This window comes from Nerophis lumbriciformis, linkage group LG04, assembly GCF_033978685.3.
Source record: "Nerophis lumbriciformis linkage group LG04, RoL_Nlum_v2.1, whole genome shotgun sequence".
Classification (NCBI taxonomy): domain Eukaryota; kingdom Metazoa; phylum Chordata; class Actinopteri; order Syngnathiformes; family Syngnathidae; genus Nerophis; species Nerophis lumbriciformis.
Window position 1 is genome coordinate 67,608,823 of NC_084551.2, and position 18,154 is coordinate 67,626,976.

General features: G+C 42.3%; 1 protein-coding gene across 1 annotated transcript in view; it reads left to right on the forward strand.

Annotated features, from left to right (window-relative positions):
* Positions 1 to 8,557, forward strand: part of maneal (mannosidase endo-alpha like) — a 53,036-nt gene extending 44,479 nt beyond the window's left edge. Inside the window, exons 3-4 of the mRNA XM_061958797.2 lie at positions 3,043 to 3,119; positions 7,110 to 8,557. Coding sequence (XP_061814781.2) covers positions 3,043 to 3,119; positions 7,110 to 7,746 — 714 coding nt within the window. The 3' untranslated portion in view covers positions 7,747 to 8,557. The remainder of the gene's footprint in view (positions 1 to 3,042; positions 3,120 to 7,109) is intronic.
* Positions 8,558 to 18,154: the final 9,597 nt, after the last annotated feature.

The following is an 18,154-nucleotide window of genomic DNA, read 5'->3' on the forward strand; positions in this document are numbered from 1 at the left end:
CATGAAAAAAAAAAATCATGATGCCGAGTGCATATCATTATGTCAAGATAATGGCACTAGCCATCCATCCATCCATCCATCTTCTTCCGCTTATCCGAGGTCGGGTCGCGGGGGCAGCAGCCTAAGCAGGGAAGCCCAGACTTCCCTCTCCCCAGCCACTTCGTCCAGCTCTTCCTGTGGGACCCCGAGGCGTTCCCAGGCCAGCCGGGAGAGATAGTCTTCCCAGCGTGTCCTGGGTCTTCCCCGCGGCCTCCTACCGGTCGGACATGCCCGAAACACCTTCCTAGGGAGACGTTCGGGTGGCATCCTGACCAGATGCCCGAACCACCTCATCTGGCTCCTCTCCATGTGGAGGAGCAGCGGCTTTACTTTGAGCTCCTCCCGAATGGCAGAGCTTCTCACCCTATCTCTAAGGGAGAGCCCCGCCACTCGGCGGAGGAAACTCATTTGGGCCGCTTGTACCCGTGATCTTGTCCTTTCGGTCATGACCCAAAGCTCATGACCATAGGTGAGGATGGGAACGTAGATCGACCGGTAAATTGAGAGCTTTGCCTTCCGGCTCAGCTCCTTCTTCACCACAACGGATCGATACAGCGTCCGCATTACTGAAGACGCCGCACCGATCCGCCTGTCGATCTCACGATCCACTCTTCCCTCACTCGTGAACAAGACTCCCAGGTACTTGAACTCCTCCACTTGGGGCAAGATCTCCTCCCCAACCCGGAGATGGCACTCCACCCTTTTCCGGGAGAGAACCATGGACTCGGACTTGGAGGTGTTGATTCCCATCCCAGTCGCTTCACACTCGGCTGTGAACCGATCCAGTGAGAGCTGAAGATCTTGGCCGGAGGAAGCCATCAGGACCACATCATCTGCAAATAGAAGAGACCTAATCCTGCAGCCACCAAACCAGATCCCCTCAACGCCTTGACTGCGCCTAGAAATTCTGTCCATAAAAGTTATGAACAGAATGGGTGACAAAGGGCAACCTTGGCGGAGTCCAACCCTCACTGGAAACGTGTCCGACTTACTACCGGCAATGCGGACCAAGCTCTGACACTGATCATACAGGGAGCGGACCGCCACAATCAGACAGTCCGAAACCCCATACTCTCTGAGCACTCCCCACAGGACTTCCCGAGGGACACGGTCGAATGCCTTCTCCAAGTCCACAAAGCACATGTAGACTGGTTGGGCAAACTCCCATGCACCCTCAAGGACCCTGCCGAGAGTATAGAGCTGGTCCACAGTTCCACGACCAGGACGAAAACCACACTGTTCCTCCTGAATCCGAGGTTCGACTATCCGGCGTAGCCTCCTCTAATGGCACTAGCATTAACTTCATTTAAGAATATTTTTCAACATATTGAGCAAAAAGGTCTTTTTTTTTCTACCAAGAAAAGTGCACTTGTTATTAGTGAGAATATACTTATTTTAAGGTATTTTTGGGTTCATTGAGGTTAGCTAATTTTACTTGTTTTGGAAAGTTGACAAGCCAAATTTTCTTGTTCTATTAGCAGATAATTTTACTTACCGTATTTTCCGCACCATAAGGCGCCCTGGGTTATAAGCCACGCCTTCAATGAACGGCATATTTCAAAACTTTGTCCACCTATAAGCCGCCCCGTGTTGTAAGCCGCATCTAACTGCGCTAAAGGAATGTCAAAAAAACAGTCAGATAGGTCAGTCAAACTTTAATAATATATTAAAAACCAGCGTTCTAACAACTCTGTTCACTCCCAAAATGTACGCAAATGTGCAATCACAAACATACGTATATCAACATGGACAGAGCTGCGTGAAAAAAGCCACCCGGCCTCTTCGCGTAAACTTAAACTTACCTTAACCACTCGCTCATCTTTTCTTCATCCATCCCTTCGAGTTAGCTTTTATGATGACGCCGGCTGGAAAGGTCTCTTTTGGCAAGGTCTTCCTTTTGAATATCACCATGGGTGGAAGTTTCTGGCCATTAGCATGGCAAGCTAGAACCACAGTGAAGGATGACTTCTCATTCCCTGTGGTGCGAATATTCACCGTACGTGCTCCCGTTGTATCCACAGTGCGGTTCACAGGAATATCAGTTGCTGTGAAATAGTAATCCGTGTGCGGATGGAGAGATTGCGTCTTTTCATGAACCGGATCCCTGTCGCTTAGTAGGAGCCATTTTGTGGTGTTTACAGATGTAAACACACAAAGGAAATGAAACGGTAATATCCGCGCGCTTTTTCTTCTTCTACGCGGGCGGGTGGTTGCTTACAGTAGAAGAAGAAGCGCTTCCTGTTCTATGGGGGCGGGTGCTTACCTTGGCGGTTGCTTGCGTAGAAGAAGAAGCGCTTCCTGTTCTACGGGGAAAAAAGATGGCGGCTGTTTACCGAAGTTGCGAGACCGAAACTTTATGAAAATGAATCTTAATATTTATCCATATATAAAGCGCACCGGGTTATAAGGCGCACTGTCAGCTTTTGAGAAAATTTGTGGTTTTTAGGTGCGGCTAATAGTGCGGAAAATACGGTAGTTCAAATAAAATACCCCTTATTTATTTTTTTTCTTGTTTTTGAACACTGACTTTTTGCAGTATACAGACTACCAAACAAAAACATATTTTAGAATGACATTCAACTTAATTTTCTTTTGCAGCACTTTTCTAAGTTTCATGTTCAAGCCTCCAGAAATCAGTCAAATGGCAGAATTTTGCTGAATTAGGAGAACAGGTTGGCTTACCATTTCTGACGTTGTTACCTTTTGGTGCTGATGTTCTGACTTCTTTCAGGACGTTTTCCTTCATGTTTTCCCAAGTTGTTGCACACCAGTCATAAATATTGAACGTCGAATTCAGCGTCCGTGCACCTTTTGAAATATTGATATTATGAACTTTTAGAGTACACGTCATGTCGGAGTCCTCGTTGCATGGCTGCTTCTGTCAGTCAACTGTGGGGGTAAAAAAAATGCTAAGAGCGGCAACATTTTGCATCAAAATTTAATTATGTACAATAATGGCGCAAACCAAGAAGGTGAGTCGATATCTATGCTTCTTTCCTGCAGGTTGCCTTTCACATCCAACCCTACAGAGGACGGAACGACCAGAGTGTGCACGACAACATCAAGTACATCATTGACAGGTAGACTCCTCCATTACTGACTCAACTTCATGCATACTTTAAACTGTAAAGTTCTTTTAGAAAGAGCTTTGGGTTATTTAAAAGCCCATTTTGGACTTTTTAAAGTGTGCCAAATTCAAAAATCCACTCTTTAAAAATGACACAGCAGAGAGCTTTGACCACACACACACACGTCAAGTTTTTGGTTTTCTGACACTTTTTAGCTTAATATCACCGAATATCACTAACAGAGGTGGGTAAAGTAGCCAGAAATTGTACTCAAGTAAGAGTACTGTTACTTTAGAGATGTATTACTCAAGTAAAAGTAAGGAGTAGTCACCCAAATATTTACTTGAGTAAAAGTAAAAAGTATGTTGTGAAAAAACTACTCAAGTACTGAGTAACTGATGAGTAACATACACACACATATCATATATATATATATATATATATATATATATATATATATATATATATATACACACACACACACACACACACACACACAGGTAAAAGCCAGTAAATTAGAATATTTTGAAAAACTTGATTTATTTCAGTAATTGCATTCAAAAGGTGTAACTTGTACATTATATTTATTCATTGCACACAGACTGATGCATTCAAATGTTTATTTCATTTAATTTTGATGATTTGAAGTGGCAACAAATGAAAATCCAAAATTCCGTGTGTCACAAAATTAGAATATTACTTAAGGCTAATACAAAAAAGGGATTTTTAGAAATGTTGGCCAACTGAAAAGTATGAACATGAAAAATATGAGCATGTACAATACTCAATACTTGGTTGGAGCTCCTTTTGCCTCAATTACTGCGTTAATGCGGCGTGGCATGGAGTCGATGAGTTTCTGGCACTGCTCAGGTGTTATGAGAGCCCAGGTTGCTCTGATAGTGGCCTTCAACTCTTCTGCGTTTTTGGGTCTGGCATTCTGCATCTTCCTTTTCACAATACCCCACAGATTTTCTATGGGGCTAAGGTCAGGGGAGTTGGCGGGCCAATTTAGAACAGAAATACCATGGTCCGTAAACCAGGCACGGGTAGATTTTGCGCTGTGTGCAGGCGCCAAGTCCTGTTGGAACTTGAAATCTCCATCTCCATAGAGCAGGTCAGCAGCAGGAAGCATGAAGTGCTCTAAAACTTGCTGGTAGACGGCTGCGTTGACCCTGGATCTCAGGAAACAGAGTGGACCGACACCAGCAGATGACATGGCACCCCAAACCATCACTGATGGTGGAAACTTTACACTAGACTTCAGGCAACGTGGATCCTGTGCCTCTCCTGTCTTCCTCCAGACTCTGGGACCTCGATTTCCAAAGGAAATGCAAAATTTGCTTTCGTCAGAAAACATGACTTTGGACCACTCAGCAGCAGTCCAGCTCTTTTTTTCTTTAGCCCAGGTGAGACGCTTTTCGCGCTGTTTCTTGGTCAACAGTGGCTTGACACGAGGTATGCGGCAGTTGAAACCCATGTCTTTCAAGCGTCTCTTGGTGGTGGATCTTGAAGCACTGACTCCAGCAGCTGTCCACTCCTGAATCTCCCCCACATTTTTGAATGGTTTTTTTTTCACAATCTTGACCAGGGCGCGGTGATCCCTATCGCTTGTACACTTTTTCTGACCACAGTTTTTCCTTCCCTTTGCCTCTCCATTAATGTGTTTGGACACAGAGCTCTGAGAACAGCCAGCCTCTTCAGCAATAACCTTTTGTGTCTTTCCCTCCTTGTGCAATGTGTCGATGGTTGCCTTTTGGACAGCTGTCAAATCTGAAGTCTTCCCCATGTTTGTGTAGGCTTCAGAACTGGACTGAGAGACCATTTAAAGCCCTTTGCAGGTGTTTTGAGTTAATCAGCTGATTAGTTTGTGGCACCAGGTGTCTTCAAAATGTAACCCTTTCACAATATTCTAATTTTGTGACACACGGAATTTTGGATTTTCATTTGTTGCCACTTCAAATCATCAAAATTAAATGAAATAAACATTTGAATGCATCAGTCTGTGTGCAATGAATAAATATAATGTACAAGTTACACCTTTTGAATGCAACTACTGAAATAAATCAAGTTTTTCAAAATATTCTAATTTACTGGCTTTTACCTGTATATGAGGAAAAAGGTCTCTTTTTCTACCAAGAAAAGTGCACTTGTTATTAGTGAGAATATACTTATTTTAAGGTATTTTTGGCTTCATTGAGGTTAGCTAATTTTACTTGTTTTGGAAAATCTTGACAAGCCAAATTTTCTTGTTCTATTGGCAGATACTTTTGCTTAGTTAAAAAAAAAAAAAACCCTAATTTTTGTTTTGTTTTTGAACACTGACTTTTTGTCCCACTTCAAACTTCCGAGGTTACTGGAACACACTATTAGCATAACCTGTATTAACCGCAGACCAGAACCTGGAAAGCTATGCAGTCAAAGAGCACCTAGACCAGGGGTCGGCAACCTTTACCACTCAAAGAGCCATTTTGACCCGTTTCCACAAATTAAAGAAAACAATGGGAGCCACAAAACTCTTTTGAAATTTAAAATGAAATAACACTACGTACAAAGTTTTTTTTGGCTTCAGACACGCGGCCCACACCTTAATATGGAAATGTAATGTTAGTGCGGCCCGCGAGGTTTATATGAAGGGCACTTGACAGCGTCACACTTGCCAACCCTCCCGATTTTTCCGGTAGACTCCCGAATTTCAGGGTAACTATTCTCTCGAATGTGTGCTGATTTTCACCCAAACAACAATAATAAGGGCGTGCCGTGATGTCACTACCTTTAGCGCCCTCTACGGCTTGAACAAACAGCTTGCCAGCCCAGTTACATGTTATATGAGGCTTCTGCAGACACACATAAGTGAATGCAATCCATACTTGGTTAACAGCCATACAGATCACACTGAGGGTGGAGATATAAACAACTTTAACACTCTTACTAATATGCGCCACCCTGTGAACCCACACCAAACAAGAATGACAAACACATTTCGGGAGAACATCCGCACCGTAACACAACAGAACAAATACCCAGAATCCCTAACTCTTCCGGGCTACTTTATACACCCCCGCTACCACCAGAGCCTGCCACCCCAACCCTGCCCCCCCACCCCCGTGTGTAGATTGAGGTGGGCGGGGTTTGGTGGTAGCAGGGTGTGTAATGTAGCCCGGAAGAGTTAGGGATGCATGGGATTCTGGGTATTTGTTCTGTTGTGTTTATGTTGTGTTACGGTGTGGATGTTCTCCCGAAATGTGTTTGTCATTCTTGTTTGGTGTGGGTTCACAGTGTGGCGCATATTAGTAAGAGTGTTATAGTTGTTTATACGGCCACCGTCAGTGTGATCTGTATGGCTTGCTGTCACTTAGTGTGTGAGCAGACGCCGCATACAAAATGCGACTGGGCCGGCACGCTGTTTCTTAGGTGAAAAAGCGGACGCGACGGCAGGTTGTAGAGGACGCAAAATGCAGTGCCATCACGGCACGCCCTTAATTTTGTTGTCCGGGTGAAAATCGGAGAATGTTTGCCCTGGGAGAGGCAGTGAAATCCGGAAGTCTCCCGGAAAAATCGGGAGGGTTGGCAAGAATGCAGCTGAGCCGCATCAGAGTGGTCAAAGAGCCGCATGCTGCTCCGGAGCCGCGGGTTGCCGACCCCTGACCTAGACAGTCTTAGCTGTAAAAAGTAGCGCTGAGCAGCTAGCAAATAATCATAATTGTGAGCTCAGGAGAATGTAAAGAGTTGGCAAGTAACGGCAATACTAACAGTACAGACTATGGAATTTCGCGCTAACAGAATACTATTTGCGTGAGCTGTATGAGTAGATTATCTATTGAAAGGAGAGCTAACAGACTACCAATACCATTAGCATAAATCAAAGCTATCAAAGATATGGCTAAGTCAATGAAAAGCAGTGCTAACAGCTATCAAAAGACCTCTGCGTGATCTGTGGAACAAGGACAACACAATTACCATCCATGAAGTGATTTCAATGTGCTTTTGTGACTTCTGTTGAAGGTATGGCGACCATGCAGCCTTCTACAGGTTCACCTCCAGCACGGGAAATAGACTTCCTCTGTTCTACATCTACGACTCGTACCTGACCCCCGCGGAGTCTTGGTCCGAACTTTTGGTGCCCACGGGCTCCCACAGCGTGCGGGGCTCCGCCTACGACGCCATCTTCATCGCGCTGATTGTGGAGGAGCGCCACAAGCAGGACATCCTGGTGGGCGGCTTCGACGGCATGTACACGTACTTCGCCTCCAACGGCTTCTCCTTCGGTTCCTCCCACCAGAACTGGAAGGCCGTTAAGAGTTTCTGCGACGACAACAATCTCCTCTTCATCCCCAGCGTGGGACCGGGCTACGTAGACACCAGCATTCGCCCGTGGAACAGCCACAGCACCCGGAACCGGGTCAACGGGCGCTACTACGAGACGGCCCTGCAGGCGGCGCTTAGCGTGCGGCCCGAGATGGTCACCATCACGTCCTTTAACGAGTGGCACGAGGGGACGCAGATAGAGAAGGCGGTGCCTAAGAAAACCGCCACCAGGGTCTACTTGGACTACCAGCCGCACGGACCTGAACACTACCTGGAGCTGACGCGACGCTGGGCTGAGCACTTCAACAAGGAGAAGGAACAGTGGCTCATGTGAGCTTTCTACCAACACATCGGCATCAAACAATGGACGCATAGCCCCTTTCAGACGTCTAAGCTTTTCCCCGTGTTATTGTTCAGGTAAGGCGAGACTACTTTGACCTGGCAACTGAACCATCCGATGTATCGCGGTCGTAACAGCCAGGACGGCAACAAAGAATCAGGGTTTTATCCCCCATACAGGGACTGGGGTGCGACGTTTAGCACCAGTCCGGTGGTTTTGCAGCAAGCAAATGTCCCATCAAATTTCTCATACGTCTCACCAGACCGTGGAACCGTCTAAAGGACTGACTATGGGGATGCCGTGTCACTGTTTTAAGCCCAGACAGTCGCAGTAATTTGCAGCCTTCGCTAGGTTCTGTGAAAAAGACCCAGGCGGGTCAACGGCAGATCAACTGCGATGCTTTGAGCGGTCTTTTTTTTAGCCGTGAAGAGGACAGTACAGGAAAGAGTGACGGACCTTGTTGGTACCCTTTAGGTCGTTGGTGGAAAAACTAAGCACAATAATAATTGAGAGCATCATAATCCGTCACTACCACTGCTGTCTCCTCCACAAGAAAGTCTTGAACTGAACTGATGTTACGTGATTGATTGATTGATTGAAACTTGTATTAGTAGATTGCACAGTACAGTACATATTCCATACAATTTGACCACTAAATGGTAACACCCCAATAAATTTTTCAATGTGTTTAAGTCGGGGTCTACGTTAATCAACTTGTGAGCGTCGACCAAAACCTTTGTCAACCCTTGTTAAACGCTCTCGTCTTCGGCGTATTTTTTGGTTGTTACATCATACTTGCCAACCCTCCCGGATTTTCCGGGAGACTCCCGAAATTCAGCGCCTCTCCCGAAAACCTCCCGGGACAAATTTTCTCCCGAAAATCTCCCGAAATTCAGGCGGAGCTGGAAGCCACGCCCCCTCCATCTCCATGCGGACCTGAGTGACGTCAGGTGCGCAACACCACGTAAATCGTTGGCCAACCAAAAAGTAACCCCAGTACGCTATAGCCAACATTCACCAGGAGATGGCAACAGACAAACATAGATCACTATTACATTCCTCCCCTTTTAGAAATGTATAGAAGTTACTCAAAATAAATAAACAACCCAACCAAAAAATGCAGCAGCTCAATTAAAAAACTGTACTTAAGCCACGTTCTTTTCTTCTTTTTTTTTTTAGTACTGAACTCTTAACCCTCATTTGTAAAAAATAACATGCTTATTATACAAACAGTATTTGTACACCTTTATCACAGATTTTTATACTGTCTTCAGAGATTCAGTTTTTTTTGGTGGTACTCGAAACCTTTCTGGGTACCTGCGAAAGGGTGTTCAGCATGGTTGGAAAAATAGTGACAGAGAATAGAACAAGGATGGACAATTCAACCCTTAACTCAACAATGAGTAGATGAGTGTTATGTGTGTGTATATGTGTAAATAAATGAACACTGAAATTCAAGTATTTCTTTTATTTATATATATATATAATAAAATAAATATATATATAGCTAGAATTCACTGAAAGTCAAGTATTTCTTTTATATATATATATAAAATAAAATAAATATATATATAGCTAGAATTCACTGAAAGTCAAGTATTTCTTTTATATATATATATATATATATATATATATATATATATATATATATATAAAATAAATATATATATAGCTAGAATTCACTGAAAGTCAAGTATTTCTTTTATATATATATATATATATATATATATATATATGAAATACTTGACTTGGTGAATTCTAGCTGTAAACCTACTCAGTGGCCTAGTGGTTAGAGTGTCCGCCCTGAGATAGGTAGGTTGTGAGTTCAAACCCCGGCCGAGTCATACCAAAGACTATAAAAATGGGACCCATTACCTCCCTGCTTGGCACTCAGCATCAAGGGTTGGAATTGGGGGTTAAATCACCAAAATGATTCCCGGGCGCGGCCACCGCTGCTGCCCACTGCTCCCCTCACCTCCCAGGGGGTGATCAAGGGTGATGGGTCAAATGCAGAGAATAATCTCGCCACACCTAGTGTGTGTGTGACAATCATTGGTACTTTAACTTTTTTAACTTTAAATATACTCCTCCCCTCTTAGCCCCGCCCCCAACCAGGCCCCTGCCCACGCCCCCCACCCCCCGAAATCGGAGGTCTCAAGGTTGGCAAGTATGTGTTACATCTCCACCCAAACGTCGCAACGCTAGGTAGATAACGTGTTTGCATTTTGAAGGTTTAAGATTGAAGATCATAGCTGTGTTAGTGCTTAGGAACAGACGGTGGACCGTTCCGGTTTGTATACCGTATTTTTCCGAGTATAAGTCGCATCGGCCGAAAATGCATAATAAAGAAGGAAAAAAACATATATAAGTCGCACTGGAGTATAAGTCGCATTTTTTGGGGAAATGTATTTGATAAAAGCCAACAGCAAGAATAGACATTTGAAAGGCAATTTAAAATAAATAAAGAATAGTGAACAACAGGCTGAATAAGTGTACGTTATATGAGGCATAAATAACCAACTGGTATGTTAACGTAACATATTATGGTAAGAGTCATTCAAATAACTATAACATATAGAACATGCTATACGTTTACCAAACAATCTGTCACTCCTAATCGCTAAATCCCATGAAATCTTATACGTCTAGTCTCTTACATGAATGACATCAATAATATTATTTGATATTTTACAGTAATGTGTTAATAATTTCACACATAAGTCGCTCCTGAGTATAAGTTGCACCCCCGGCTAAACTATGAAAAAAACTGCGACTTATAGTCCGAAAAATACGGTAGTCTCTTTCCGTTTGAATGTTAGACCATCACGAGATGACGGTATGACTGTATTGATGTGGGCTGGTCTCCTAAAGCTTTAGTAAAACTTGACAATATTCCTATTCTGTCTTGATGGTCCTTCTTACTCAGCATATATGTCATCGAAAGAACTTGAATTGACCAGTGACTTTAATTCCCTGAGAGGTAGACTGGTCAGACGCAACACCATCCTCACCTATGGTCATGAGCTTTGGGTTATGACCGGAAGGACAAGATCACGGGTACAAGCGGCCGGAATGAGAAGTACCGTATTTTTCGGAGTATAAGTCGCTCTGGAGTATAAGTCGCACCGGCTGAAAATAAATAAAGCTAATAAAGAAGGAAAAAAACATATATACTGTAAGTCGCACTGGAGTATAAGTCGCATTTTTGGGGGAAATTTATTTAATAAAACCCAACACCAAGAATAGACATTTGAAAGGCAATTTAAAATAAATAAAGAATAGTGTACAACAGGCTCAATAAGTGTACGTTATATGAGGCATAAATAACCAACTGGTATGTTAACGTAACATATTATGGTAAGAGTCATTCAAATAACTATAACATATAGAACATGCTATACGTTTACCAAACAATCTGTCACTCCTAATCGCTAAATCCCATGAAATCTTATACGTCTAGTCTCTTACGTGAATGAGATAAATAATAATATTTTATATTTTACGGTAATGTGTTAATAATTTCACACAAGTCGCTCCTGAGTATAAGTCGCAACCCCGGCCAAACTATGAAAAAAACTGCGACTTATAGTCCGAAAAATACGGTAGTCTCTTTCCGTTTGAATGTTAGACCATCACGAGATGACGGTATGACTGTATTGATGTGGGCTGGTCTCCTAAAGCTTTAGTAAAACTTGATAATATTCCTATTCTGTCTTGATGGTCCTTCTTACTCAGCATATATGTCATCTTAAGAACTTGGGATCGATTGTCTGACTAGCTTAATACTCCACCTGCTCGGGCTGTGGCAACCATCGACAAAATATTCTACACATTCCAGCTGACTGCAGATTTTTCGTACAACATTCTAAAGTTTTGTTAGCGACACTATGCAATACAATTTCAACAACAGAGAGCACTACTTTTGTTTATTTTGCAGGAAAATCTGTTTGGAGACCTGAAGTATTGTCTTTCCACAAAGTTGGTGATGTTTTTTTTTGTAATCCCACGAGCTGCAAATGCTCAGGCATGACAAGGGATACAATAAAATGAGCACATTTCTATATGTTCTCGTACGACATCCTACTAGGTTCCTACAACCTCCAGGGCAAGTGGAGTTACACAATGACGCTAAGACAACAAATACACTTCACAGCAAACTTGATTTATGAATGCAAAAATGTTACTGCGGGAATATTGCTTTACACATTTTGTTTCCTGCTTAATGCTTCTTCCTGGCATTTTTTTTCTCCACAATAAAAGTATCGAGTCTCTAATGAGGTGTGTGCGTGTGGTTGAATTGCCAATATGACTTCAAACATTTGACACTGAAAATACACGTGAAGGAGAGAAACACACTTATTAAATTGCTTTTTGTTGTTAAGGAGAAATTTGAGGTCTTTATTGTACAAGATTTAACTTACATTGACACGAGTAACAGTTTTTAACATGCATGAAGGCATTCTTTTCTAAAAGAATAATAACATATATAATTAAAGCTGCAAGCAGCATTGGTCGGGCCCGCGTATTTGGCAGGTGCTAGTCCTAAGTGTCCCAATACTTTTGTCTACTTTTAGTCTGAAGTGTCCCAATACTTTTGTCTAGTGTACCTACCTTGTCTGCATTGTGTGGGCACGTTGGTGCTTCCTGCTTTTAAGCAGCCATCTTAAAAAAACAGCAGCGCAGCAGCATCAGCGCAGCGGGTCTTTGAAGGGTCATAAAATCAAAACCGGAGCAGGTATTAAAACGCTGTTCTGTTATTTTATACACAAGGGTTTAATCTCTCTCCTGTGTTAGTTTGAAGCCGAAACGACAAACGCGCTCAGAGGAGAGAGTTTTTGAAGGAAGGTGACCGGTTTTTACAAAAAATGTGTTTTGAAGGGGGAATAGCAAACTTCCTGTTGATTTTTGCTGGGGGTTGTCAATTTATGAAATGTAGGTCTAAGTGAGACCTACATAGAGGTTTTTGTTTCATGTCTCTCCGACCTTCCCAGTGGGAGATACAGGCAGTTTTGTCATTTTTTTCTTCAGAGGAGCAGTTTTTTGTGCGTTTCATTAGAAAATTGCGCTAGAGCGCAATTTTGAGATTTGGGGTTAGGTTTTTTTATTAGATCGCAATTTGTGCCAGTCCTGATGTGTGTGTTCAGTTTGGTGAGTTTTGAAGCATGTTAAGAGGGTGAAAATACAGCTCAAAGAGGCAAAATTGACTGTTTTTAGTACTTTTTTGTCTTAAAAGGGGGAATTGCCAACTTCCTGTTGATTTTTGCCCGAGAATATACCATTAATGGAATTTAGGTCTAAGTCAGACCTACATAGAGGTTTTTGTTTCATGTCTCTCCGACCTTCCCAGTGGGAGATACAGGCAGTTTTGTCATTTTTTTCTACCGAGGAGCAGTTTTTTGTGCGTTTCATAGAGCGCAATTTTGAGATTTGGGGTTAGGTTTTTTATTAGATCGCAATTTGTGCCAGTCCTGATGTGTGTGTTCAGTTTGGTGAGTTTTGAAGCATGTTAAGAGGGTGAAAATACAGCTCAAAGAGGCAAAATTGACTGTTTTTAGTACTTTTTTGTCTTAAAGGGGGAATTGCCAACTTCCTGTTGATTTTTGCCCGAGAATATACCTTAATGAAATTTAGGTCTAAATCAGACCTACATAGAGGTTTTTGTTTCATGTCTCTCCGACCTTCCCAGTGGGAGATACAGGCAGTTTTGTCATTTTTTCTTCCGAGGAGCAGTTTTTTTGTGCGTTTCATAGAGCGCAATTTTGAGATTTGGGGTTAGGTTTTTTTATTAGATCGCAATTTGTGCCAGTCCTGATGTGTGTGTTCAGTTTGGTGAGTTTTGAAGCGTGTTAAGAGGGTGAAAATACAGCTCAACGAGGCAAAATTTACTGTTTTTAGTACTTTTTTGTCTTAAAGGGGGAATTGCCAACTTCCTGTTGATTTTTGCCCAAGAATATACCATTAATGAAATTTAGGTCAAAGTCAGACCTACATAGAGGTTTTTGTTTCATGTCTCTCCGACCTTCCCAGTGGGAGATACAGGCAGTTTTGTCATTTTTTTCTTCCGAGGAGCAGTTTTTTGTGCGTTTCATAGAGCGCAATTTTGAGATTTGGGGTTAGGTTTTTTTATTAGATCGCAATTTGTGCCAGTCCTGATGTGTGTGTTCAGTTTGGTGAGTTTTGAAGCATGTTAAGAGGGTGAAAATACAGCTCAAAGAGGCAAAATTGACTGTTTTTAGTACTTTTTTGTCTTAAAAGGGGGAATTGCCAACTTCCTGTTGATTTTTGCCCGAGAATATACCATTAATGAAATTTAGGTCTAAGTCAGACCTACATAGAGGTTTTTGTTTCATGTCTCTCCGACCTTCCTAGTGGGAGTTACAGGCAGTCTAGTTGTTTTTTTCCTAGGGGGCGCTAGAGCGCAATTTTGATTTTTGGGGTTTGGTTTTTTTATCAAACGGCAATTTTCGCCAGCCCTGATGTGTGCGTCAAATATGGTGAGTTTTGAAGCATGTTAAGTGGGTCAAATTACAGCTCAAAGAGGCGGCCGGTATAATAATAATAAAGAATTAAAGCTGCAAGCAGCGTTGGTCGGGCCCGCGTATTTGGCAGGTGCTAGTCCTAAGTGTCCCAATACTTTTGTCTACTTTTAGTCTGAAGTGTCCCAAGACTTTTGTCTAGTGTACCTACCTTGTCTGCATTGTGTGGGCACGTTGGTGCTTCCTGCTTTTGAGCAGCCATCTTAAAAAAACAGCACCGCAGGAGCATCAGTGCAGCGGGTCTTTGAAGGTTCATAAAATCAAAACCGGAGCAGGTATCACAACTCTTTCACCAACTTTTAATCAGAAGGGTTAAATCTCTCTCCTGTGTTAGTTTGAAGCCGAAACAACAAACGCACTCAGAGGAGATAATGTTTGAAGAAAGGGGACGGGTTTTTACAAAAATGTTGTGTTGAAGGGGGAATAGCAAACTTCCTGTATATTTTTGCTGGGGGTTGTCAATTTATGAAATGTAGGTCTAAGTGAGACCTACATAGAGGTTTTTGTTTCATGTCTCTCCGACCTTCCCAGTGGGAGATAAAGGCAGTTTTGTCATTTTTTTTCTTCCGAGGAGCAGTTTTTTGTGCGTTTCATTAAAAAATTGCGCTAGTGCGCAATTTTGAGATTTGGGGTTGGTTTTTTTATTAGATCGCAATTTGTGCCAGTCCTGATGTGTGTGTTCAGTTTGGTGAGTTTTGAAGCATGTTAAGAGGGTGAAAATACAGCTCAACGAGGCAAAATTGACTGTTTTTAGTACTTTTTTGTCTTAAAGGGGGAATTGCCAACTTCCTGTTGATTTTTGCCCGAGAATATACCTTAATGAAATGTAGGTCTAAGTCAGACCTACATAGAGGTTTTTGTTTCATGTCTCTCCAACCTTCCCAGTGGGAGATACAGGCAGTTTTGTCATTTTTTTCTTCCGAGGAGCAGTTTTTTGTGCGTTTCATAGAGCGCAATTTTGAGATTTGGGGTTAGTTTTTTTTATTAGATCGCAATTTGTGCCAGTCCTGATGTGTGTGTTCAGTTTGGTGAGTTTTGAAGCATGTTAAGAGGGTGAAAATACAGCTCAACGAGGCAAAATTGACTGTTTTTAGTACTTTTTTGTCTTAAAGGGGGAATTGCCAACTTCCTGTTGATTTTTGCCCGAGAATATACCTTAATGAAATTTAGGTCTAAGTCAGACCTACATAGAGGTTTTTGTTTCATGTCTCTCCGACCTTCCGAGTGGGAGATACAGGCAGTTTTGTCATTTTTTTCTTCCGAGGAGCAGTTTTTTGTGCGTTTCATAGAGCGCAATTTTGAGATTTGGGGTTAGGTTTTTTTATTAGATCGCAATTTGTGCCAGTCCTGATGTGTGTGTTCAGTTTGGTGAGTTTTGAAGCATGTTAAGAGGGTGAAAATACAGCTCAAAGAGGCAAAATTGACTGTTTTTTAGTACTTTTTTGTCTTAAAGGGGGAATTGCCAACTTCCTGTTGATTTTTGCCCGAGAATATACCTTAATGAAATTTAGGTCTAAGTCAGACCTACATAGAGGTTTTTGTTTCATGTCTCTCCGACCTTCCCAGTGGGAGATACAGGCAGTTTTGTCATTTTTTCTTCCGAGGAGCAGTATTTTGTGCGTTTCATAGAGCGCAATTTTGAGATTTGGGGTTAGGTTTTTTTATTAGATCGCAATTTGTGCCAGTCCTGATGTGTGTGTTCAGTTTGGTGAGTTTTGAAGCATGTTAAGAGGGTGAAAATACAGCTCAAAGAGGCAAAATTGACTGTTTTTAGTACTTTTTTGTCTTGAAGGGGGAATTGCCAACTTCCTGTTGATTTTTGCCCGAGAATATACCATTAATGAAATTTAGGTCTAAGTGAGACCTACATAGAGGTTTTTGTTTCATGTCTCTCCGACCTTCCTAGTGGGAGTTACAGGCAGTCTAGTTTTTTTCCTAGGGGGCGCTAGAGCGCAATTTTGATTTTTGGGGTTTGGTTTTTTTATCAAACGGCAATTTTCGCCAGCCCTGATGTGTGCGTCAAATATGGTGAGTTTTGAAGCATGTTAAGTGGGTCAAATTACAGCTCAAAGAGGCGGCCGGTATAATAATAATAAAGAATTAAAGCTGCAAGCAGCGTTGGTCGGGCCCGCGTATTTGGCAGGTGCTAGTCCTAAGTGTCCCAATACTTTTGTCTACTTTTAGTCTGAAGTGTCCCAAGACTTTTGTCTAGTGTACCTACCTTGTCTGCATTGTGTGGGCACGTTGGTGCTTCCTGCTTTTGAGCAGCCATCTTAAAAAAACAGCACCGCAGGAGCATCAGTGCAGCGGGTCTTTGAAGGTTCATAAAATCAAAACCGGAGCAGGTATCACAACTCTTTCACCAACTTTTAATCAGAAGGGTTAAATCTCTCTCCTGTGTTAGTTTGAAGCCGAAACAACAAACGCACTCAGAGGAGATAATGTTTGAAGAAAGGGGACGGGTTTTTACAAAAATGTTGTGTTGAAGGGGGAATAGCAAACTTCCTGTATATTTTTGCTGGGGGTTGTCAATTTATGAAATGTAGGTCTAAGTGAGACCTACATAGAGGTATTTGTTTCATGTCTCTCCGACCTTCCCAGTGGGAGTTACAGGCAGTTTAGTAATTTTTTTCATCCGAGGAGCAGTTTTTTGTGCGTTTTATAAAAAAATTGCTGTAGAGCACAATTTTTAGATTTGGGGTTAGGTTTTTTCATTAGATCACAGTTTTAGCCAGTCCTGATGTGTGTGTTCAGTTTGGTGAGTTTTGAAGCATGTTAAGGGGGTCAAATTACAGCTCAAAGAGGCAAAAGTGACTGTTTTTAGTACTTTTTTGTCTTGAAGGGGGAATTGCCAACTTCCTGTTGATTTTTGCCCGAGAATATATTTAGGTCTAAGTCAGACCTACATAGAGGTTTTTGTTTCATGTCTCTCCGACCTTCCTAGTGGGAGTTACAGGCAGTCTAGTTTTGTTCCCCCTAGGGGGCGCTAGAGCGCAATTTTGATTTTTGGGGTTTGGTTTTTTTATCAAACGGCAATTTTCGCCAGCCCTGATGTGTGCGTCAAATATGGTGAGTTTTGAAGCATGTTAAGTGGGTCAAATTACAGCTCAAAGAGGCGGCCGGTATAATAATAATAAAGAATTAAAGCTGCAAGCAGCATTGGTCGGGCCCGCGTATTTGGCAGGTGCTAGTCCTAAGTGTCCCAATACTTTTGTCTACTTTTAGTCCGAAGTGTCCCAAGACTTTTGTCTAGTGTACCTACCTTGTCTGCATTGTGTGGGCACGTTGGTGCTTCCTGCTTTTAAGCAGCCATCTTAAAAAAACAGCAGCGCAGCAGCATCAGCGCAGCGGGTCTTTGAAGGGTCATAAAATCAAAACCGGAGCAGGTATTAAAACGCTGTTCTGTTATTTTATACACAAGGGTTTAATCTCTCTCCTGTGTTAGTTTGAAGCCGAAACGACAAACGCGCTCAGAGGAGAGAGTTTTTGAAGGAAGGTGACCGGTTTTTACAAAAAATTTGTTTTGAAGGGGGAATAGCAAACTTCCTGTTGATTTTTGCTGGGGGTTGTCAATTTATGAAATGTAGGTCTAAGTGAGACCTACATAGAGGTTTTTGTTTCATGTCTCTCCGACCTTCCCAGTGGGAGATACAGGCAGTTTTGTCATTTTTTTCTTCCGAGGAGCAGTTTTTTGTGCGTTTCATAGAGCGCAATTTTGAGATTTGGGGTTAGGTTTTTTTATTAGATCGCAATTTGTGCCAGTCCTGATGTGTGTGTTCAGTTTGGTGAGTTTTGAAGCATGTTAAGAGGGTGAAAATACAGCTCAACGAGGCAAAATTGACTGTTTTTAGTACTTTTTTGTCTTA